The sequence below is a fragment of the Cydia amplana genome, chromosome 25, assembly GCF_948474715.1.
Source record: "Cydia amplana chromosome 25, ilCydAmpl1.1, whole genome shotgun sequence".
In the NCBI taxonomy this organism is placed as follows: domain Eukaryota; kingdom Metazoa; phylum Arthropoda; class Insecta; order Lepidoptera; family Tortricidae; genus Cydia; species Cydia amplana.
Window position 1 is genome coordinate 1,569,785 of NC_086093.1, and position 25,870 is coordinate 1,595,654.

The following is a 25,870-nucleotide window of genomic DNA, read 5'->3' on the forward strand; positions in this document are numbered from 1 at the left end:
TAGTATCGGCTAGTATCAGTTTCCAAATCTCGACGTCGGTAATAGGTGAGTAGTATTATTAGTTTTATTAACTATTAGACTATGAATTAAATTAAATTAATAAAAGCTGAAAAGTGCGGGATTTATGACGTAGAAATGGTGATTTGCTGATTTATTAGCTGATGAATAGTTATTTGTTTTACAAGGGGGCAAAGTTGATGTATAACCTCTCGTGCTAATATTGATACCCGAGCAAGGGAAAGATTGCAAAATTCCAATTCTAAGATTCGAAAAACGGAATCTTTAGATTCTTGAGCGTTGCGAGGGTTTCAAGGCACGAGGGTTAAGCAAATTTTGCGATCCAGTGAAACACAAAATTTTTCACCACACCAAGGAAAATACTAACTGTAAAATATCAAACAAAATCAAAGCAAATTGATTCAAAATGAATGTTATTAAAATATTTATCTTTCAAAATCATCATTTAAAAGTCAATTCTTTTTTGGCTGATCATTTTATTATAGTTTGTAGCTTTCTAGTAGAGCCCGAAGGCTTATCCTATTGTCTATTGTTCAGTAAAACCGCACGTGCTACTAACCTGCAAAAAAGGGTCTTCATTATTCTATTTGGCACCTGAGCGCGGGCTAGTCCAACGGTCAAAAAACCAGTGTAGGTGCGCTCTCCGATAACGCGCCTTTGTTACGCATCTCGATGACACATTTTAGACTGGTTCTGTAGCGTTCGACTCACCGGCACTCAGTAACCGAAGTCTGACCGCACACATCGTAACAAAATATTTATCCATGAGTTCATTTTGAATCTTATTGCAATTTCCATAGGAGTTGTAATTCAATTACCTGGGTAAAGTGAACGAGCGATTTTTTATGCAGGTGGTTGTGGCACGTGGCGCGAGCGGTTTTACTTAACAATAGACAATAGGATTAGCCGTCGGGCTCTATTAGAAAGCTACAAACTATACTTGCTATTTATCTGATGTGTGAAACGTGTAGGCAATATGAAGTTGGCCCTGCTGGCCCTGTGGGCTACATTGTCCCTGGTGGGGGGCTACAGGATCCTGTGTGTCTTTCCTGTTCCGTCTCCAAGCCACAACATCCTGGGGAAAGGCATCGTGGACGCATTGCTGCAAGCGGGACACCAGGTAAGTGTAAGGCCTGAGTGGACGCTCGAGTTGGGCGTGCAGCGGGGCGGGGCGTGCGGCGTGCATGTTAAATATAGTCCGTCAACCAAATCTTGTCAGTAGCAATGTAAAGCAAACTAAAGTAGGGCAACACTCAAAGAGCAGTATTGCGCTAAGAATAGCAGCAATGTACATCGAACCAAAAGATTTTTTTTTTCCGCTGAGCGCGCCCTGCGTACGTCAATTCAAATTGTCACTCGCGGTTTATTGAAAAAATTTGAAACATGGACGGACAATTTAAAAGCGATGTTAAAACAATGTTAATCAAAATGATGAACAAATTTGAAGATATCAAAAACAACTTCCTATCGTAGTGCTTATATTCTCTTTGTTCCCTATCTATGTCTTCTATGTTTACTAAAATAAAATCATATCAAAATGCAGATAATTAGATAGTGCATATATTTGTTATTTACAATATAATATGCCACTTGTTAATGTAAATTAGTGTACTCTTCTGGATGAATATGACATACCTGTGTAATTTTTTTTATTGGTATATATTGTACAATAGGATTACATATTAAAAATAAAACAACTGATATTTGGGTGTTTATTTAATTTAAAGGTAAATAAGATAAGGGTCACTTTAGCTTACACTATAATTCAGGTCATTAATTGAAAAAATATAATGAAGTTAACAATGTTACCGGGTCACTTCAACCAAGCATAATACTCTGTAGTATTCTATTGCATCTTTGTAAATAGTCACAACTGATTGCTGAAAATATTAGACATGTGGGCCTATGGACGGTTTCCAGGACACAATTTATGGTCTTGTTGGATAGATTTAGGCATACGTTTTAATTTTATTTATGCCTTTTAACCCTAAAACAAAAAAACTGAACATAATCTTAAAAGTTCGAAAGAGTTCTTCCAGTATGTACTTGTCATAACCTCAATTTTTAGTAATGTTTACCATCAACGAGCATGATTGTACATTGTAGGCCCCTTAGCTTTGCTTATTCTTATTTAATGTATTGGTATTTAATGGTGACAGCAGAAATATCTCTTGAAACAGAAACGATTCAGAATGAAAACCAAATGAAAACAAATAAGGTGACGGCTGTCGTTCACGATCCACATTCCACAGATAAAACACAGATGACACGCATTTTGGAATTATTCGAACACAGTGTTGCTAACCCGCGATTTTTCAAATTTGCCGCCTTTTACTACTGACAAGATTTGGTTGACGGACTTTAAATGCAAGTTGCGTATCTAGTAGCGGCCCTAGTAAACGCTGCTCAAATTACTTGTGAGCCCGTCGCCACGCTGCACGCCCCGCCGAACGCTCCGCTTCGAGCGTCCACTCAGGCCTTACACTAATACTTACACCACAATAGAACCAGCTTATACGATCATTGTTGTATAGTATTTCGTTTTTAGGGTTCCGTACTCAAAGGGTAAAAACGGGACCCTATTACTTTAGCCTTTTAACCGCCAGCAATTTTTGATCGAGCGTGCTCGTGTCGCCACCGACAGTAATTGTACCACGCAGAGCAGGGTTGGCATAGTTACGGGAGGGTTATATGTGCTGTAAAAACCAAATCAGATCTTTGTCTTATTTATCAGACTGTGGCGAAATGAGCTGGATACGTAATGTCTTATATATCAGACTCTGGCGGTTAAAGGGTTAAGACTCCCTGTCCGTCTGGCTGTCTGTCTGTCACCAGGCTGTATCTCATGAACCGTGATAGCTAGACAGACATTTTCACAGATGATGTATTCAAATACTAAAAAAATAATAAAATAAATATTTAAGTCCCATACGACAAGCGTGATTTTTTTTGCCGTTTTCTGCGTAATGGTACGGAACGCTTCGTGCGCGAGTATTACTCGCACTTGGCCGGATTTTTTTACTTTATAAACTACTAAAACTTTTTGCAGTGAAAAGTTTTCACTGAAAACTTCTTTAGCGGCGCTGTGCACTTTTTGAGGCGGGGAAAAAATGTTAAACTCGCGACAGATCACGTGACCGTAAGACGGACACGTGACCTGATCGAACAATGTCATTGAGTTTTTCTTTATTGATTTAAATGCCATCTAGTGAGTTTAGCTCTAACTGGTATTAATATAACTCGAGTACTAACAGTGATGTGCTTAGGGGTTTCAAGTAATGCGACGAAATAACGCTAGATGGCGTTAACCTCAATTATACAGACATTTTGCACTAGTCATTGAGTTTTTTTTTATGTGTAGGTATGGTGGGCGACGCCGTATCCAGAGAAGATGGCGCCAGCGTCCAACCTGACCATCATCGACGTCAGCGCCACTAGAGTTATAAAGTTTACTACACTATGTACGCATTTACACACATAATGTTCATGCACACGCCTACATCCAAAGAGAATTAATTCACTACGTTTTAAAGGCCGCTCCACAGTCCACATTCTTGCGAGATATTCACGCGAGAATCTCAGGACATTCTCAGCGAGAACTTCTTTCGGGTACACACTCTGTTGTGTTCTCAAATAGTTCTCACTACAGTTCTCACGCTCGATGAAGATGGACGCTGAAGTGACCGATGAGAACTGAGAAGAATAGGCCGCTCGCTTCCACATTCACGTTTCTCACATGTTTCTTGTGTTCGACGCTAGATTCTCGCGAAAATGTGGAGCGGCCTTTAAGAGTCGGCACTCTCGAACAAGCCTTGAACCGAACTTATGAACGTACATTGTGCCAACACACCAAATACTTGTCAATACGTTATTGACGTTGTATTACCGATCATACCAACCTAAAGAAAAGTTTGTATAATACGTCTATGTTTGAAAGCAAGTATGGTTTGAGCTACCAAAATGCAACAGCAGTCATTTTAATTCGATAAGATTATTTTCTAATAGAAAATAACGTTGGTAACGTTGGCCTCAACGTTGGTAACAAGTACGTTCCTAAGTTATATAAGTCCCTAGCAAACAAAATTCGACAAGGGCGTCCGCTAGATGGCGCGCGTGCACGCACCATTGTAGATATGTAAAATCCGTCGCACGCGTCCGCGCCAGTTAGCGTTATACTATTTTTTAAACATTCACGATTTTTACACATTATTCGTCACAACGATGGGACTTAATCGCGTAAAATTGGGTTTTAGATTTACCTCCGACGTTTCGAGGACGGCGTTGTCCCCGTGGTCTACTTTCACGAACTTTTTTCAAGTTAATAAACAAGACCAAGTGCGGGTAGTTCGAAAAACTCGCGCGCCTAGATGATGTTAATGGGTGAATCAACTTTTTCTTGTCACTCGTTGCCATGGTTACGTTCTCCTGAGTCACTCTTTTAAACCTGATTTTTAGGCATTTAAATTCACCAAACACGCTTTTTTGTGATACTTATAAACCCTTTCCATTGAGGGTTGTCTACCAAGCGTGTCAGAAGAAGGTGGTGTACAATGTCTTCTTACAAACTATGCTACTATTGTCTCTTGGCTGACCGGACAGAATAACAACAAGAAATAGTTGATCCACCCTAATGTCAACTTTAGCCAGTCTTCTCTGACACCATGGGGACAACGCCGTCCTCGAAACGTCGGAGGTAAATCTTAAAACTCAATTTTACCTAGTTAAGTCCCTTCGTTGTGAATAATAATACTATTTTCCGTTAACCCGCTTTAGTCTAATCTAATCTTCACTGAATTTGGGGTTTACAGAAGTACTGTCATTGGCCTACGTTTGGTCTAAGTGTAAGGCCTGAGTGGACGCTCGAGTTGGGCGTGCAGCAGGGCGGGGCGTGCGGCGTGCATGTTAAACAAATGCAAACGTATAGTAGCGGCCTTAGTGCACGCCGCTGCTCAAATCACTTGGGAGCCCGACGCCACGCTGCACGCCCCGCCGAACGCTTCGCTTCAAGCGTTCACTCAGGCCTTACACTATGGAGGGGGCTTATCACAAAATTCGTGTATCTTACAGTGGGGCTCAACAACTCGAATCACCAGACGATGCTCCGGACGCTAACGCTTGGCACCGAGATAGCGGCCATCGCTGCCAGCTCTCCAGAGATGCAGCAAGCGTTGTTAGAGGACTTCGATGCTGTAGTCACTGAGTGGTTCGTGAGTGATATGCCGGCTGGGTGAGTTAGAGTAAAAGTAAGATAGTTAATAAATTGAATGAAATGTCTTATCGTCCTAAGTCCCCAATTCCTTTTAATAGGACAAAATGCAAACGAATCTACCAGTACAATGTGACACTGGGTTAACGGTTTAACCGCTTATCCCCGGGTTAGTAGGGCGCAAGTGGCGCATAGACGGCATGTTGACGGGTTAATTATTATTGCGTTTTAACCTTTTCCACGCCGTGTCAAACACAAAAGCTGTCACTCGGACGCCACATCATTGAAGTGTCAAAACTGAAGTTGAACTTTATGTACCTATATATGCACGTAGGTCGATGTTGCTCTGTGGTCTGTGACCGATTAATCGGTCTTTGGCGTTGAACCTACGGTGCGGATATACCTATCGGTCATTGGCGTCAAAAAGGCTAAAGAATCCGGTTTGCCGCTTTTTATTGGCGCTTGTGACGTTTCAGGTACGCAGCAGTTCAGCAGGTGCCATGGATCCTGTTCAGCAGCATGGCGCCGCATCCTAACTTGGAGATGCTGGTGGATGACGTGACCAGCACGGCGCTCGTGCCCACCGTGGCCACGCGTGCAACGATACCGATGGACTTCTTCCAGAGAGTTGCCAACAGTCTGGTCGTGGGGGGCATGAGGATTGTGATGTGGTGAGGTTTTGTTTCAGATATGGGATCATCCAGTGGTCCGTTAATCAGGCCCACCATACAAAAAAATGCCATTTGAATTTGGAATCTATAGTGAAGGAATGAAGGAAATATAGAAGAGTAAAAAAAAAAAAAACGCTCGTGGCCTAGCGGTAAGAGCGTGCGACTTGCAATCCGGAGGTCGCAGGTTCGAACCCCGGCTCGTACCAATGAGTTTTTCGGAACTTATGTACGAAATATCATTTGATATTTACCAGTCGCTTTTCGGTGAAGGAAAACATCGTGAGGAAACCGGACTAATCCCAATACGGGCCTAGTTTACCCTCTGGGTTGGAAGGTCAGATGGCAGTCGCTTTCGTAAAAACTAGTGCCCAACGCCAATTACTGGGATTAGTTGCCAAGCGGACCCCAGGCTCCCATGAGCCGTGGCAAAATGCCGGGACAACGCGAGGAAGATGATGAGTGAAGGAAATATGGCAGAATTTCTTTTGTTTATATATGAAACGAAACAAACGTAGTGCAACTCTATTCCAATTGAACATGGTTTAATTTAAATTGAAGTAAATAGTCCCTACAGATGTAGTGCATAATTCTTTTCCGTCGTATTTTCACGGAAACGTACGAACTGGTCTTGCTATTTCAGTCAGACTCGGTACAAAAAGTACTGAGGTTGACTGAAGTAGCATGACAAATACGAACGTTCCCGAGAAAAAACGATGGGAAATAATTATGCACTACATATGTACGGATAGGATCGTGAGCCCTACTAGGTTAACCCTTTGACCGCCGTTGGCATGTATACAAGACAACGATAGAACGATACACTGGCGCCGCTGTCTTGTATACAAGACAAAAATTCAACCACTCGGTAAATGTGGAAAAAATATCAATTATAATTTTTTTTACACTCATGTTCATGTTTTAGGTCCTTGTTTAAAAAAAATTGCATTTATTGCAGCTATAGAAATCCATTCTTTTATAATAAGGCTCTCAAAAAAATTGCTCCAGATTTCAACGTTTTTCTTGTTCCTCGTCGCCGTTGTCTTGTATACAAGACAGCTAGGGATGGGAATGTTAACTTGATATGAAAATATTCAAAATAAATATCAAATCGCAAATCTGGTTTTATTTAAGCATTTGAACACTTGTTAAATGCCAATTGGTGGTAACTAGAATACGTAAAACGAGACGAGAGAGACAGGCATTAACTATAGCTGAAGTTCAGGGAGCTTCTTCAGCTGTTGATAGTAGAGTCAGACAAGTAAATCTGTCCTTGTGGTTTATTTGCAGAACAAAAGATTCATTTTAAGATGATAGTGTAGTGGGGAGTGATACCCTGCAGTGACCGCTTCGCACAAGAATGATACAGGCGGACGCTAGGACTATATAGTCAGTGTCGCCTAACTATGAGAATGTTATATATTTGAAATTGACGAAAAGTTGTCATGGTAGGGAGGATGTAATACGGGAACTGAGAAGCTCATCTAAGGAACATGTCGAATGTGAAACATGCATTCCCGAACATTTCCGATCCCCACCCTTTTCCAATATTATTGTTCTTCACTCACTGACAATTCAATTAACCCACGTGCAATTTTCCCCAATGCAGTTCCGGTACTTACATTTATATTATCGACACACGATGCGCGGCTCTAACGTTACGGTTATAAAGTTTACGTACCGACAAGCGCTTACGCCGTTGACCTAGAGACTATTATTACTTAATCCGCGCGGAAACAGTCCTTGTCGGTCTGCACTGCGGACAGTCCATGCGCGCCGTTGTCTTGTATTTAAACGACTTCTTGTACAGCCTAGTGCGGTGATATTACGTCATGAATCGATATTGTTTAGTGGTTGTTTTTAATGATAAAGACCTTTATTTTTAACATGGTCGTGTGTAAAAAATATGTTAATTTTTGGCATTTTCGAAATAAATTAAAGTTGGATAAGAACAAAGCCAAATTGAGAAGATTTTTACCATAAATTGTAAATATCGATATCACTATTTGCAATCCCTAAACTTTTTATTAGTTGTTTACTTAAAATTTGCTCTGGCGTGTGAGTGAGCGTCTTTGCGGACTAGGTCCGGCGGCCAAAAGGTTAAGAGGGCCTGTTAGAACACAGGCTGCATTATGCAGTATAAAAAAGTTTATCCATTGGTAACTGGACTAAGTCTGATTTAAACTTTCACGATTTTTTCACATTATTAAATTGTACAACGGGACTTAATCGCGTATCCAAGTTTTAAGATTTACCTCCGACGTTTCGAGGACGGCGTTGTCCCCGTGGTCTCGGAGAAGACCAACGAGTGGTTGGAGGTAAATCTTAAAACTTGGATACGCGCTTAAGTCCCGTTGTACAATTTAATAACTGGACTAAGTATCCTAATCCCTCGCCAGACAAAGAATGAAAGACTTTGGAGCAGGATACCTGGAACCAAAGGACTTCAAAACGCTACCCATGAGCTCCATCATCAAAAGCTCTTGAGTAGTTGACGGATCTTCTCTAGGGGGTAATTGCACAAAAGATCCCTATGGGTCGAAGTATATCCGTAAGGGCCCCCGCAAACAATAAGATAAGATAAGTAAGTATCCTTATATTTGCAGGGCGTTACGTACCACCTCCGCAAGTCGGTACACGGATATATTCGGTCCAATAGCGTCCGCACGCGGCTCAGTACTGCCGCCGCTTTCTGAGGTTTATAACAACGTGTCGATTCTCTTTGTCAACTCGCATCCCGTGCTGTCTCCGGCGCAGAGCTTCCCGCCTAACGTCGTGGACATAGGCGGGTATCATGTGGATGATAATGCTAGTCTTCCTAAGGTTCGTGATACCATAGAAACGGACATATACGCTATCGAAAACGTAATTTATTTTCTATATATCTTGCTCGCACTAATATGCGAGGACGAGCGAAATGCATAAAAGCAAATTACGTTCTCGATGGCGTTTATGTCAGTGCCGAATTAGTGGTAGCCACATAGTTTTCTTACAAAACCGCGAGTTATTTCGTAGGCGACATCTATCGTCAAGTAGCGGACATTATCAGTTCTGCTAGTTGGCAATAGATGTCGCGGCAAACAAAAACTCTAATGCTCAACAATTTTCAGCTAATATTATAACCGGATGCACCGGAACTCTATTTTCAACTCCTTCTGCTTTAATATTAGTTGTACCTAAATTGTTTTAGTAGTACATTTTTCGTCAGTAGCGACACTTGTGTCATCTCATGTCAAGTAGCGGTACTGATAGTTCCACTACTTGACGTTAGATGTCGACTACGAAATAACTCGCGTTTTTGTAAGAAAACTGATGTATGGAGTTACCACTCTTTCTTTACTTATATTTCTCTAGTGATACTTACTGTTTCAATGCAAGAGATTCGAGAATTTGTGGCGTGAGGAAGCGGACGGTGTGTGCGTTACGTACGATAAGCGGGGAATCCTATCATCATTATGGTCCGAAATCTAAAGTTATTTTGCCTTCAGGATCTACAGGAGCTCCTAGACTCTTCGGCTGGCTTTATTTTCTTCAGCCTGGGTTCTGTAGTGGAGATGTCAGAGCTCCCAGCCAGCCTGAAGACAGAGCTTAGCCAGATGTTTGGAGAGCTGCCGTACACAGTTCTATGGAGGAGCGATGAAGAGTTGCAGAACTTGCCGAAGAACGTGCATGTGAGGAAGTGGTTTCCACAAGCTGGGATATTAGGTACCTACCTACGTTATGGATGGATAACCTCTATCTGTCTTTGTCTTTTGATATTTACCAGCCGGGCTAGCACATGATTGGCGCGACAGTATCTCGCGGCGGGATAGACTACCCGTCCGTCTAGAAAAATACGGGTAGTCAATCGTGCCGCGAGATTACTGTCGCGCCAATCATGTGCTACTTAGGCCTACAGTTGCTTTTCGGTGACGGAAAACATCGTGAGGAAACCGGACCACTCCCAATAAGGCCTAATAGTACTCGTAAATATGTGTAATGCTCAAACTGCAATTAGCGCTAGCGTTATGTTCAATTAGAATTATTTTTAATAGGTGTCGATGATCCTTATGTCATTATGCTCGCTTAAAAGTCTTTGCTTACGGTGGCGTCGTTGATCGGGTCGCCACTTTCCCGAATGAAGGTTGAGGGAGGCGATGGCTGAGATACGCGTCGTACTCGTGAACGGGTGCTGTTTGTGGAGACGGGTCTGTTTAAGCTAACACGAATATATTTAGTAACTTTATTTTTTAATTTAATTGCAGTGAGACGCCTCATTCGGTTCTCGTATGTTTTTTTTTTCTCGTTATGTGTTAATCATACAGGATTGTGACTCTTGGAGACCCTATACATCTCTAAGGATAATTTGATAAACTATGTTATTTTTTAGTTCTGACACTTAGAGACATTTACACCTCTAAATAAGTTTAGATTTTTTTTCCATGTATCTGTTTTGTTTTTATTTTAATATTATTATTATAGTTTTTTTATGTAATTCGACATTAAGAGACTTTATACATCTCTATGTAATTGTATTACGTTAGTTTGATTTGGTAGTTGTAGTTGTATTTAATAATTGTTGATGTATAATTATTATTATTTTGCTTTTATGTAAATTCAATGTTGACGTGTAAAAGTGCCCTTGTGGCCTATTTGCTGAATAAATGTTGATGTTGATGTTGATGTTGATTATGCAGCCGTGCGATGGCCAAGTCATTATACGTATTACAAATTAAAGATATCTTATTGATACGGTTTTAACACCCCCTGGCACTGATTAAAATAACCGACTTGGTTTCACATTATATCTCACTTTTTTGTAGTAAAAGCGGTGCGAGACTGGCACCTTTTTACATGTAATGTTTTTGATGGGATTAGTTTTTATCAATCATCATCATCATGCAGAGGAAGTCCATGGGAGAAGCTAGTATAATATTAATCCAATATCTTTATGTAGCGCACCGAAACATAAAGCTGTTCATCACGCACGCTGGCCTCCTGTCCATCATCGAGGCCGTCCACCACGGCGTGCCGGTGCTGGCCGTGCCGGTGTTCGGAGACCAGCCCATGAACGCCGAAAGAGCGGTCGCCTCAGGCTTCGCGGTCAAAGTTGACTTCCATGTTGGAATGGCGAGCGAATTGCGAAGGGGACTTGACCAAATGGTCGGCAATGATAGGTGGGTTAAGGATATATTTGTCACCGTTATCACACCGTTATGTTTCCGTCTGTCGTTTTTTTTTTTTTCAATTTATTTGGGACAAAAAACAGTAACACACAGGGTTAAGACACAGAAATAGAATACAAAGGGTAATAAAGTGTGAGACCAACAACATCGTCCACAGATTACTAGATTACCTACTGATAAATCTAAAATATATAGCGCTAGGTAACAACATAAAGCTAAAAGTAACAAAGCTACGATTACAAAATAGGTTTGTGAATACATTAACAAATTCATATTAGCAGGAGTAGTCTATACAATGTTCATGTCTATACAATGTCTTGCCCGTTAAGTGACGCTTCGCGGTCAAAGTGGACTTCCATGTTGGAATGGTGAGCGAACTGCGAAGGGGACTTGAGCAAATGGTCGGCAATGATAGGTGGGTTATGAGGATATTTGTCACCGTTAGGTTTCCGTCTGTCTTGCCCGTTAAGTGACGCTTCGCGGTCAAAGTGGACTTCCATGTTGGAATGGCGAGCGAATTGCGAAGGGGACTTGAGCAAATGGTCGGCAATGATAGGTGGGTTATGAGGATATTTGTCACCGTTAGGTTTCCGTCTGTCTTGCCCGTTAAGTGACGCTTCGCGGTCAAAGTGGACTTCCATGTTGGAATGGTGAGCGAACTGCGAAGGGGACTTGAGCAAATGGTCGGCAATGATAGGTGGGTTATGAGGATATTTGTGACCGCTAGGTTTCCGTCTGTCTTGCCCGTTAAGTGACGCTTCGCGGTCAAAGTGGACTTCCATGTTGGAATGGCGAGCGAACTTAGGAGTGGACTTGACGAGATGGTTGAAAATGAAAGGTAGGATATTTGTTAGGATTCCCAGTACCAAAAATGATATTTTTGGCAAAAACATATTACTACTTATCTGATTAAGGATATGTATAGCTCAGATGAATGAATCGAATGAGGTGCTAAGAAGAGTGAATGAAAGGAGAGCTATCCTGAAAACTATTACAAATAGACGCGGATAAATGATTGGACACTTGATACGACACGACCACTTCTTTAAAACTATCCTGGAGGGGCGGATAGGACGTAAGCGGGGTAGAGGAAAACCCAGACGCAGCTTTTTAAAACAAGTGAAAGAAAAAGTAGGGGTCGTGCCGTATCAAAAAGTCAAAGAGCTGGCGCAAGATAGGGAATGCTGGAAGATACTTCACCGACAAGAGAATAACTCTTAAGTTAATGATGATAGCTCAGATGTAAAATGTTACAAGTATTTTTACTTTGCAGTTACTACAAAGCAGCGAAGCACCTGTCAAAGCTGTTCCACAGACGGCCAGTGCCTCCCTCCAAGCTGATACCACACTATGTGGAACTGGCCATAGAGTCTCAAGGTATCCTATAGTAGATTGTTAATTAACCAAGGCACTCATTTCTGCCGAGGTAGTTTGGTGCTCGAACGCAGTGAGAGCGCCAATAGTTCGAGGCTGAAATGATGCCTTTCACCCGAGTTAAAGTTTTTATACTGGGAGGAGGAAAGTTTTTATACTGTTTCTCGAGGGTACTTTCAATTAACAATTTAGGTAAAATAATCGTTATTTATGGAATGGGGAGTTAAAAATCTGAATGAAACATGTATACACAGATCTATTTAAAACCAAATTCCAATTGTTTATCTTACAAAAATGAAAAAAAAAATCGTACTTGGGAAGCGAAATGCTCTAGTGCAGAAACGTATCACTTTCTGCACACCTTTTAGATCAACAATGACCCGCTTTCAGAGCATGAGAAATGAAAAATATAGATATACTGGGTCAACCAAATCTTGTCAGTAAATAGGAACAAAAAAAACTATACTCATCCTTTTCTTTTGGGTGCTAGTACTAGTGTTAGACAAAGATAGTATGATTCTCTCTGTCTATGTTTGAAATCAAACAGACCTTTGACACACTATATGTATAGGTGAACCAGGGCCCTTATTCGACATGTACAACTGTCAGATTTCGCGTCATTTGAAATTCAACTGCTGAAGTTCATTTGAAGTTCATCAAGTGCTGAAGTTCATTTGGTACAAACAATAATTTAACAAAAAACAACTTTGTTTTATTATTACTTTAAGGTTTATAATGGTTTGGTTTGGTTGTCACCTAACTGTGGATTGCTAATGTCAAATTTTGACAAGTAATGATTCCAAAGGTAGACTTGGTTCTCTATGACCTTCGGCACCATCTTGGAGTTTTTGACGTGCGAAAGGGTAATTTATAGCAAAGAGTAAAACTTTTTTTTTTCAGTACGTAAGTTTACATGAATTAATGACATCTTGTGAGCGATAGACCAACGAATGCGCTGTAGGCGATGCGGCGGCGAGTAGTGGAACTTACGTGACAATTTCCATCAATCAAAAAGGGACTACATTGCTGATGGTCGATAAAGGCTATTAATAATTGAATTTTAACAGCAAGAATGCCTTATTGACAAGCGATCTTTTTGTTGAACCCACACCTACACGTCAAATAATGCTTGCTCCACACATTCTCTTATAAACGCTCAAAATTGTAAAAAAAATTAAAGAATTTACTCATAACCTCTCTCAACTCAAGCTGCCTATTTCTAATCCACGTTAACAAACCACAAGTTGTACCTTAACACATTTCGTAAACCATATATTCAGAAAAGTCCGTATTTTATTTCTAAGTGGAACATGAATATAGCTGGTCAAGCAGATCTTGACAGTAAAAAAGGCGCGAAATTCAAATTTTCTATGGGACGATATCCCTTCGCGCCTACATTTTTCAAATTTGCCGCCTTTTCTACTGACAAGATCTGCTTGACCAGCTATAGCTTGTATTACCTTTTTGGCATAAAAATAATCTAAATTAGTCAAAATATTTTGACTAAATATTGCACTACTACTACCTACTATATAGGTACCTACCTTAGTAACTTGGTAACTTTGTGTCACCAACTATTTTGATGCTACCTACAAAGAGCATCAAAATAGTTGGTGACTGACAGGTCAGGCTCCGGTCTTGGTAAGTAATGTAGCCAAATACTGGTAAGTAATATAGTCATAAGACCTACTGTATTTGGCTATATTACTTACCAAGACCTAAAAGTACCTATTGTTTAATATGTATCTACACAGAGATGATTTTTAATTAAAGGAAATTAAATACATATATGTTATTCAACTACAAATAAAAAAATTAGATCTATACTTGGTCAACCAGAACTTGACAGTAGAAAAAGGCGGTAAATTTGAAAAATGTAGTTGTAGGCGCGAAGGGATATCGTCCCATAGAAAATTTGAATTTCGCGCCTTTTTTGACTGACAAGATTTGGTTGACCAGCTATATTTCAGTTTACACATATTTTTCGTTTAATTTTAATAAAACATTAAAGTTTTTAAGCATTAAACTTTATTTAATTTTCTTCACTATAGATTATTTTCTGATATTCAAGTAGGTATGGTGTTTCAGGTTGGTAACAGGAAATAAGAAAACCACGCTGGTGGTCCACATCTGTAAGTTTAAATATGAAACATGATAAAAACACTTAAATTAAAAACCTAATGTCTTCCCAGCTTTGCTCGAAAACATATAAAAACTCAAAAATGCGCGTTTTCCCAGATATAAAACCTAGCTAGATCGATTTTGCGCCCCCGAAAACCCCCATATAGCAAATTTCATCTAAATCGTTAGAGTCGTTCCCGAGATCCCCGAAATATATATACATATAAATAAATAAATAAATATACAAGAATTGCTCGTTTAAAGGTATAAGATATATATTATTAAAAACTTATAAATAAATTATTTGCCCTAAATCGTGGTAGTGACCTACCAAGTGCGGTAGGGTGCCCAGAAAGGCTGCAGGCTGACCGCTTGCCCCGCTGGATAACAATGCTGATCCGCATCATCAGAAGCATACAGATATAAAGCGCTTTGACAGCTCCTCATAGAGGCAACGCGCGCTAGGCCGCACGCCATAAATCTAAGCTAAAGTCTTAAATTCGAGATCATGAACATGAAATATTTGTTCGCTATAATAGTAAAATCATAGGTCTAATACCTATGATTTTAATATTATAGCGAAAAGTTAGCAGGAGACGGCCGTGCCGTGGTCGTGGTAGGTACAGCATGCGTGGACCAGACAAGCAAACCCTGAATTATTTACCTACCTATTTTACTATACCTTTGTTCACCATTGTGTTCACCTATGTATATTTACTCTTCTTTCCAAGATAATCATTTTTTTTTCAAGATGTAACCCGTATAATCGGGCTGTATAATTTGCCTCAATTTTTTTACACAATGTTGTATGTAATTTTAATTCGATAATTAATGATGTTTTACATATTTATCATATACTATTTTTCCAATTTTTCTTGTATATTACGTTGTTTATTTCGATTGACGTGTTTATTATTTTCGTTACTATGACAGCGGTTTTTTTTGGCATTTAGCCAGTGTCATGTCGATATAAAAACACTTTAAAAATGCAACGGAAAGGTTGAGTCCTCCATACAATGACATTATTATAACTCAAACAAGAACCATCCAAAGGGGAATGGGGGAAATTGCGATAGGTATTTGCTTCTCTATCACTCTTGCATATCCGAGCGAAATTTAATGGTGGCACATAACGAAATTGGTTTCGCGGAAGGAAACCGTCTTTATTCATCAATGTTATATTTATTAGGAACAAACGTTGACTGCCGACTGTCCTATATATTACACTACTCTTTGCTGCCGACTTCTAGCGCTGGCGGTACACCGCGAAAATCAGTAAAATGCTGCAAATGGTGTTAAAGGTCTGAAAATCGGTACGATTGATCTTTAGGACATTTGAAACAATTTGACCCGAAGCGCCAACAAATAAAAAAAACGAGAGGAGTTATAACGTCATGTTTCTTTTGTATGAAAAAAAAAATTAGAAACCTATCGTGTGTGGTATTCAACGAAAGGGCTTTCTGAGCCAATGCTAAAAATATATCACATCGTTACATTTCAGTCATTTTGTTTAAATTATAATAAAAATAGTTTTCAAAACATACCAAGTTTGGGCTTCTCCAGATACAATACCGTTAATTTTTTTTTGTAAAATATACCTCAAATTATCCGTAATATCCTCATATCTAACCCTAATAAAGCAATTTTGAAATTATTTACATTTAATTTTTTTTTTTTTAAATTTTCAATTTTACAAAGTGTAATAATAGCCCTGCCGAATATAATGTCCGAATATTATGTCCGAATGAATAAATACGAGTAATAATGTCATTCGGGTAAAATAAGAGTATTGAAACTTGGTTTTTCTACTCCCGTACTTTTATTTGTCATTTAAAGGGTCGTGCACACACCTTTAAACCCCCTATAGTTCTTATCTTATAGTTAGCAGTATCTTTTTGGCACTTTTACGATACTTCGTGTAATCACCACTTAAAAAATATTGTATGGAATACATTGTTGCCAACCTAATTTTAATTGTCATTTCTGACAGACGAGTGAACCATAGACATGTTTTGGTTACTGGTACGATTTTTTTTTTCATCTTAATAGGGCTGTATCTCCTAAACCGTGCGTCGTAGAGCAAAAATAATCAAATTTTCGTTCCCCTTTAAGAAATCCCTAAGTAAGATTTAAAAAACAAAAAAAGAAAAAAAGGAAGAGAAATATTTACAGGGCTGTATCTCCTAAACCGTGCGTCGTAGTGCAAAAGTAATAAAATTTTCGTTCCCCTTAAAAGTCCCACCCACTGAACAACCTATCACATTAGGACATGAAACAATCATCATCATCCATTTTTATTATTATTTCATTGCATTTCAAAGTAAGCGCTTGGTCGTAGAAAAAGTATTGTATGCAACGTTGTTTAACTTTCAAAAAATACTCGTGGCGTCTTTATTAAATTTACTTACTCACGCCACTCGCCTTTTTTGACCTCTCTTAAACAACCGTTGCATAAAATACTACTGCATGTTCCTTTGGTAATATCTAAGCTTTAAGTAAGAAAAAGTTCTAATGAGTGGGGGTGGAGAACTCGGGAGAGGGGGGGCGTTAAAGGTGAGTTTTTTCAGTTAATTCTTTCTTAATTCTTACATAGACAATTTTTACTACGACTTATAGATTCCGAGATATAAGCGACTTTCTGAAAAAAACGTTATATATTAATTTTATGCTTTCTTTTTAAATATTTAATTGAGAGATTCATAATCACACTTTGTAAAACTGAAAAATTAAAAAAAAACCTAAATGTAAATAATTTCAAAATTGCTTTATTAGGATTAGATATGAGGATATTAAGTATAAAATTTGAGGTATATTTTACAAAACATTTTTTAACGGTATTGTATCTGGAGAAACCCAAACTTGGTATGTTTTGAAAATTATTTATTGTATTATTTAAAAAAAATACTGAAATGTAATGAAGTGATATATTTTTGGAATCGGCTCAGAAAGCCCTTTCGTTTAATACCACACACGATAGGTACAATATTTTTTTAAATTCTATAAAAAAAAAGATGACGTCATAACTCCTCTCGTTTTTTTTATTTGTTGGTGCTTCAGGTCAAATTGTTTCAAATGTTCGTACCGATTTTCATACCTTTAACATCATTTGCAGCATTTTACTGAATTTCTCGGTGTACCGCCAGCGCTATATATATTATACTACTCTTTGCCTTTTCTTTAAACTTTTTTTTGACAAGTTTTCACAGACAATTAAAAATTTGACATTGATACATCAAGGCGGTTTGTTTACAAAGGGGCCTACCGGGAAGTGCGAAAATCGAAACTCAGCTATTTGCCTCTTTATCGCTCGAATATGCAAGAGTGATTGAGAGGTTAGATAACAAAATTTCGAATTTCTGACTGTATTTTTCTTTAAATATTTTCAAATACAATTAAGTTGCGTTGTTTTATCACAAAGTTAAAAAGACTTAAAAGACTACTGTCTGTATCATTACCATCAGATCAGCTCGATGGTACCATAAAAATATTGTATTGTCACCCATATTCATGAATCTAGTATTAAACTGGATTGGGCATGAGTGGTGGGGATAACTGACAGAACGGGATAGACTTATGTATCTTTCAGTAGGAGTAGCAGCGAAAGCGCTATTATTGTTTGTCCTTGTCACAGTCTCACATTTTTTTTTATTCCTCACCGTAAATTAGCATGGATGATTGGTCGAATTTATTTGTTGCCCACCATAACAAATAAATTCTACCTATCATAGCGTCGCATTGCGTATGTTTTGTCCCTCACGGAGGCACGCGTAGACCACTTCTATAGGATGCTACCTTCTATGCCCATATTACATATTATGTACTTATGTAAATTTTCAGCTTCATTGAACACCCGGGAAGTGGGTCAAATTTAATTTGCATGATTTGATTGGAACCGGGACAGATGAAACTAACTAAAAGCTTGTAAAAATGTGGCTTTCCAATTTCTATTGCAACTTCAGATGAAAACGTCCTTATTGAAGCATAAGGCCCTTAATTTATGGAAAGCCACATACAACAACCAATTCGAGGCTACTAGGCGGCAAAATACGACTCAATACGAGTAGGTAGGTCAAATAAGAGTAATAAAATACGGATTTATATTTGGCCAAATATTCTTTATTGTGACAAAGTTATTCTTCCTCGCGTTATCCCGATTTTGCCACGGATCATGAGAACCTATGGTTCGCTTGACAATTAATCCCAAGAATTGGCGTAGGCACTAGTTTTTCCGAAAGCAACTGCCATCTGACCTTCCAACCCAGAGGGTAAACTAGGCCTTATTGGGATCTGTTAGGCTGTTAAAGTTTAAAGTTAGCTACTCGTAAGTCTCGTAACACAACATATAAGTTTCACATTATAACAAAAATTACTTACATATATATTATGTACCTAAACATATTACTTTTCTAAAAAAAGGACTGAAATCTAGTGCTGCGAAGAAACGGTATTTTTGTTCGGCTTTTTTGTTGCTATTTTGGCATATGGATACATGGTAGAAGAAGTAAGTGTATGGAATCCTCCTCCATTTTGCGTGGTCCGACGCACCTGGCCGGGTTTTCGCGATTTTCCGTCAATGTTCAATACCTTATTTCTTACGAACACCTAAAATAATAAGTTTAAAATTAATCTCAATGTCTCCAGTTTGCTGTTCATTCAAACTGACAAAATCCAAATTTCTGAGGCAATATATGACCGCTGTCTTATATAAGCCATTAAATATCAACCTAACAGACTGGCTCATAGGGGGCTATGAGCTCGCCGTTGCGTCAATTTTCATTTTTAGAAAAAAAAACTAGTCTACTAACTACTAACAACACAATAAATGCTTATTTTGCCGCATTCTTCACTATCTCTCCCTGTTTCACTGCCATCTAACCCAGAGGACAAAAATATAGCTTATTGTGGCTACTCCGTCTTCCTCATGACTCATGATATTTTACTTCACCATAAAGTAATTGGTGTAATATCAAATGATATTTTTCGCACAAGTTACAAGAAGTTCATTGCTAAGAACCACGACGATTGGTTTAAAATTTAAACTTTATATATAATTTGTTACCTAGTAATTATAATAAATCTGTTTTCTTTTTGACATTTAGTGGTATATGTATTGCTGTATGTTTATTGTCAAGTTTTTTTTTAATTCTGGACAATTGTCATATATTCGTTTTCATGATAGATCTACACCAACGCAACTGCATGTCATGTTCTTGCGGTTTATTTTTATAACGCCAAGATCGAAATTTGACTGTTAACTCCATCTTGCGTCGAGTAGAGGAATCAAAAAACTATAGAAAATAGAAATGCAGTTTACTCTATGCCATAGAATCCCCTTTTAAATGTCATAAATCCAAACATGGCGGCCATACCAATAGACAATCAAGTCTAGCGATGAAATGATTTGTTTACATGAGATTCACTGACAGATAATGATCTTTACCTATTCGACAACCCACGATAGTTCAGATTCAAATGAACTTCAACATGCGACGTCAAAATTGGCATGTCGAATAAGGCCCCAGGATCTATTGAGGGTGCGCCATGTTGCGGAATTTCACTGGAACTAATTTTTTCACACTACACTGAATTGTCACCCTTGTTAGAATGTATTGTCCTCATATAATTTGGTAGCATCATGTGTAGAGCCCTTACACTATGCCTGTAGCTTTTATGTCTATGCATGTTATCTATGGTTTAACTCTCTTCCATTCTGTCAGCCATAGCGATAGGATCTATTTTTAGATTTATTAATTTTTCTAATATATATTATTACCATTTGACGATTGCAAGCTGTACGTTATTCTGAGAAATAAAAGGACCGCTTCAATATTACGTGAGTTATCATTCCAACGTCTTCAGCCGGCCCCTCGCTCCCATCTCTGTGTCACGCGGTACAGACGCACTGCTAAGACCCAAGGATCTTCAACAGTTTATGTGCCCAGCCCGACAGGTAAAATCAAATCCGTTTTCATCCTACGTCTGTATTATCGGCGTGACCTGGAATTACGCGCTGAGCAACCTACCAACATGCCACCGCATGGTGATGAGGTTATTGATAATGTTACACCACCGGTTGCGAACACGCTGGGTGCTTCGACGACAGCGACAAGTACGTCGACGCTAATGTTGGGTGGCGCAGGCGTGATGGAGAAGCTTGAGGGTGCTGGCAATTTTTTAAGTTGGAAATTCACTATGAAAATGATGCTCACACTGGAAGGATTGTGGGACCTCATTGTGAGATTGGATGATACGCCGCTCACGGGCTCTGATGTCGTGCGCGATCAGCGCGCGCTGGCCCGTTTGTGCTTAGGCTTAAAACCTGGGTTGTACCAATATGTTCGAGACGCCAAATCAGCAAAAGACGCTTGGAAGAAGTTGTCCGACGTTTTTGAGGATCGCGGCCTGTATAGGCGCGTACTACTCTTAAGACAGCTGCACCGTATTGAATTTTCGCACTTTAGTTCAATGTCTTCATATATTGAGAAAGTTATGTCTCTTGTACACCAGTTGTCAGACATAGAGAAGACTGTTGAAGACGAAGAAATTGCAGAAATACTGTTAAGTGGATTGCCACCAGAATATGACTCGCTTGTTAGTAACCTAGAGACCCTGTGTTTGACATCCAAACTTTCTAGCGAGGTAGTGAGAACTAGGCTGTTACAAGAAGAGCAGAGGAAGGACTCCATGAATACGTCTTCGACTTCTACTACTTCAGCGTTTGTAAGCAAGAAACAGATCACATGCAAATATTGTGGGAAACCAGGACATGTGAAGGCTAAATGCTTTAAGCTGCGACGTGAGAAGATGGCGAAGAAGAGGGACAACAAGGATCAACATGCCTCTGCCTACCTAGCCCATGCTGCTGCCGCTGAATTGTTTTTGGACTCGGGTTCATCAAATCACTTAGTGAAGGACAAGGAGTTACTGTGCAATCTTAAGGACACTAGTGCGCAATCAATATCAACAGCAAATAAGCAACAGATGACCAGTACGAGCGCAGGAGAGCTGAACCTCGTTATGAACAATAAGGTTAGACAAATTAAAAATGTTATGTTTGTCCCCAGTCTGTCTGTAAATCTCTTGAGTGTTTCTAAATTATGTCAAAATGGTTTCATTATTGAATTTAATGCTGATGGTTGTTTCATATATGATGAAAATAGTAGAACTTCTGGCAATTATTTAGCGAAAGCAAACTGTACTAATGGCATTTATAAATTAGAGGGTTCTGTATGTAAAGGTAACTTGCCCAATAGGATGCACTCTTTGCTCCTGCAAGAGAGGCAGGAGACACCGAGCGCAGCAGTCGCTACCTCTGCGGCGGCAAATTTGTTTCATTGCCGTCTAGGCCACTTGAACATTGCAGGTATGAATAGCTTGAGAAAGCATGTGTGTGGTGTCGTGTTTCAGGGTGATGCTTATGACAAGTGTGAAGCTTGTCTTAAGGGGAAGATGGCCACCAAGCCTTTCCCTAAAGCCAGCTCAAGCAGGACTACCCAACCGCTGCAGCTCATACATAGTGACGTTTGTGGACCATTACCAGAGGCAAGCTGGGGTGGGGCGCGTTACCTGGTCACCTTTACCGATGACTTCACAAGGAAGACCTTTGGATACCTCATGAAGAACAAATCGCAGGTAATGTCCCATTTTGTTCAATTTAAAGCCTTAGTGGAAAAGCAACTAAATTTGCCTATTAAATGCTTACGTTCAGATAATGGTAAAGAATACTGTAATTTAAATTTTACTGAGTATTTGCAAAAACATGGTATAATTCACCAAACCACAGTTCCTTATTCGTCTTCCCAGAATGGTACGGCGGAGAGAGCATTTCGTACTTTATTTGAAAAAGCGCGCTGCATGTTACAGCATGCGTCCTTGGAAAAGCGTTTTTGGGGAGAGGCCATCATGGCAGCCATATATTTAAAAAATAGGTCTCCCACAACTGCTTTGTCCGGACGCATTCCTGAAGAAGTTTGGTCTGGGTCTAAGGTGGACCTCAGCCATCTCAGGGTGTTTGGCTGTATGGCTTATTCGCTTGTTCCTAAAAATAAAAGGGATAAGCTAGACGCTAAGGGGAAGGAATATATATTTGTAGGTTACAGTGAGACTTCTAAGGGATATCGACTAGCTGATCCCTTATGTCCTACTAAGGTGATTATCTCTCGAAATGTAGCATTTATTGAGAACAAGTTCAGAGGTTCCTATCCTCAACCTTCAGAAGCTGACAGCGAAGAGCAAATAAATATTTTTAACTTTGACTGTGACACAACAAAACAGAACTGTGATAAAAATATTAATGAATTTAATCCTAATAATAATGAATTAAATTTTAACAATGATCAATTATGTGTAAGTGATAGTGAAAGTAATGATATTAACGGAGATAATATTTCAATTTCAGATGGCGTGTACTGTACTGGGAGTGAGGACGAGTCCGAACCCGCTGGTTTGTCTGCAAGCGAGGACGAGCTCGACCCCGCTGGGCTGCCTGCAAGGGAGCCAAGCTCCGAGCCTCTAACTTCGCCATGCGAGACCACAGCTCGGGATGGTGCCGCAACTGGTCCTGCGACTGTCGCTTCGCACACTGGTCGTCCAATCCGCTCTACACGTAACGTACAACCTCCGAGATTTTCCGACTATGATATGACTGATAACAGTTTTATGGTCTTTGAAAATCCTTTTATCTCCGAACCACTTACATACAACGAGGCGGTGAATTCAGCTCATAGTAAGGAGTGGCTGGAGGCCATGACGCGTGAGTACGACGCACTAGTTGCCAACAATGTGTGGGAGCTAGTGGATAGACCCGTAGATAAAAATATAGTTAAATGCAAATGGGTATACAAAGTAAAATATGATGCATCTGGTAAATTTGACCGTTTCAAAGCTCGTCTAGTTGCCAAAGGTTTTACTCAATGTAAAGGTATTGATTATAAGGAGACTTTTTCACCCGTCGTACGTCATTCTACTATGCGAATTCTGTTCTCAATTGCTAATCAATTTAATTTAAATATAGACCATTTAGATGTCGCCACAGCCTTTTTAAATGGCGATTTGAATGAAACTATATTTATGGAGCAACCAATAGGTTTTTGTGATAAAGATCCTAATAAAGTTTGCTTGCTTAAGAAAAGTATTTATGGCCTTAAACAGGCGAGCAGGATGTGGAATTGTAAAATACACAATTTATTATGTAAACACAACTTTGTTCAATCTAAATGCGAACCGTGTGTCTATATGAGATGTTCTGGTAATGATATTGTAATAATTGCTTTATACGTAGACGATTTTTATGTATTTTACAGTCCAAACAGCTCTAATAAAAGTTTGTTGGTTTCAGTTCTTGAAAAAGAATTTAATGTAAAGAACCTAGGAGAATTAAAGAGCTGTTTAGGTATTAATGTCACTAGGGATAGAGTTAAAGGCATTTTAAAACTCGACCAAAGTGAATATATACGTAAATTGCTTGTTCGCTTTAATATGCAAAATTGTAAGGCCGTATCTACACCAATGGAGGTCAACTGTAAGCTACTGAAATCTAAAAATATTGATAGTTTACAGGATGACATTTACAACTATCGTCAGCTGCTTGGATGCCTGATGTATCTGTCCGTCTGTACGCGACCAGATATATCTTATGCATGCAGTCAGCTGAGCCAGTTCAATAACTGCTTCGATAGGACTCATTGGCTGGCAGCTAAAAGGATTCTGCGTTATTTGGCAGGAACGATTCAGTACTCTTTATGTTATCATAAAAGTAAGAATTGGTTTTTAAATGCCTTTACTGACGCGGACTGGGCCAATGATGTGACCGATAGGAAAAGTTATACTGGTTTTGTCATTAAACTCGGAAATGATACGGTCAATTGGGAAGCTCGTAAGCAAAAGTGCGTGGCATTATCATCATGTGAATCGGAATACTTAGCTATAAGCGATGTATGTAAAGATGTCACATTTATTCAAAATTTACTTTCTGAAATTTTACCTACACAAAGTCAGGAAATTCAATATGTTGTTTATAATGATAACCAGTCCGCACAAAGATTGTTGCATGTTAATGAATATTGTCATAAGCGTACGAAGCATATAGACTTAAGGTTTCATTATGTCAAGGATCTTATCAATAAGAAATTGATTGATGTTAAGTACATGCCTACTGACAAAATGCTCGCAGATGTTTTAACTAAACCGTTATCCAAGGTCAAGCACGAGCGTTTTGTCACAGCAATGAATTTGATATAAGCATTTGTATTTGTAATATGTGCCATGTTTGTATTGTACTCTTTTTGAATGTAGAGTCACATAGAGGAATGCCTTATCAAATGTAGAGTCACATAGAAATATGGTAGAGTCACTTAATGTAGAGTTTTTTTTTGTGATTGTTTTATATTCTGCATTTGGTTATTTGCATTGAGTACAATAAGGGGAAGTGTTAGAATGTATTGTCCTCATATAATTTGGTAGCATCATGTGTAGAGCCCTTACACTATGCCTGTAGCTTTTATGTCTATGCATGTTATCTATGGTTTAACTCTCTTCCATTCTGTCAGCCATAGCGATAGGATCTATTTTTAGATTTATTAATTTTTCTAATATATATTATTACCATTTGACGATTGCAAGCTGTACGTTATTCTGAGAAATAAAAGGACCGCTTCAATATTACGTGAGTTATCATTCCAACGTCTTCAGCCGGCCCCTCGCTCCCATCTCTGTGTCACGCGGTACAGACGCACTGCTAAGACCCAAGGATCTTCAACAACCCTATACATGAGGATAACAGCGCCCTCTTGACAATTATCATATATTACTGGTCAGGCTATACATATTGTAAATAAAATAAAAAATAAAATAAAAAAAATAAAATAAAATGCATTTATTTCAGACTTATAAGTGTCCATAGTTTGTTAGTAACAACAAAAAAAAAAAAAACTAAAAAATACTTAAACAACTATATTAGTACCTAAACCTAAGTGAAGCGAGGACCAGTGCCTGATTAGGCCACTGTCCCACCTCTCCGCTACTACGCTCAGGAGGCTGTGGCGGCTGTCACGGACTCTGCGGAGCGTCGCGGCGCAGCGCTTGCGCATTGTAAGTTGTGGACTAAAGTTACCCGAGTTTACGGTACTTTTGATGTTTAACAGGCGCCTACCACCTGCGGTCGGCGGCGCGCCACTACCCCTGGTACGCGCGCGCCCGTTTAGACCAACTTCTGTTCTGTGCTGCGCTCTTCTACGGCCTCTACACGGCTGGCAGGATCGTGATGCGCCAGCTGAGGGCAGACAAGCGGAAAGCTGAATAAAAATATACAATACTGTGTA

General features: G+C 39.2%; 1 protein-coding gene across 1 annotated transcript; it reads left to right on the plus strand.

Moving 5' to 3' along the window:
* The first annotated feature begins 994 nt into the window (after positions 1-994).
* Positions 995-25,851, plus strand: LOC134659874 (UDP-glucosyltransferase 2-like). Its single transcript, XM_063515582.1, has 9 exons — positions 995-1,138; positions 3,380-3,479; positions 5,086-5,245; positions 5,701-5,895; positions 8,499-8,715; positions 9,381-9,597; positions 10,829-11,048; positions 12,331-12,434; positions 25,694-25,851. Exons 1-9 carry the CDS (start codon positions 995-997, stop codon positions 25,849-25,851), a joined length of 1,515 nt encoding a protein of 504 aa, XP_063371652.1.
* The last annotated feature ends 19 nt before the right edge of the window (positions 25,852-25,870 follow it).

Coding starts and splice junctions, on each gene's coding strand:
- LOC134659874 (XM_063515582.1), top strand. CDS start 995: ATGAAGTTGGCCCTGCTGGCCCTGTGGGCTACATTGTCCCTGGTGGGG. Junction 5,896..8,498: donor GGCATGAGGATTGTGATGTG/GTGAGGTTTTGT, acceptor TTATATTTGCAG/GGCGTTACGTACCACCTCCG. Junction 8,716..9,380: donor ATAATGCTAGTCTTCCTAAG/GTTCGTGATACC, acceptor TTTTGCCTTCAG/GATCTACAGGAGCTCCTAGA.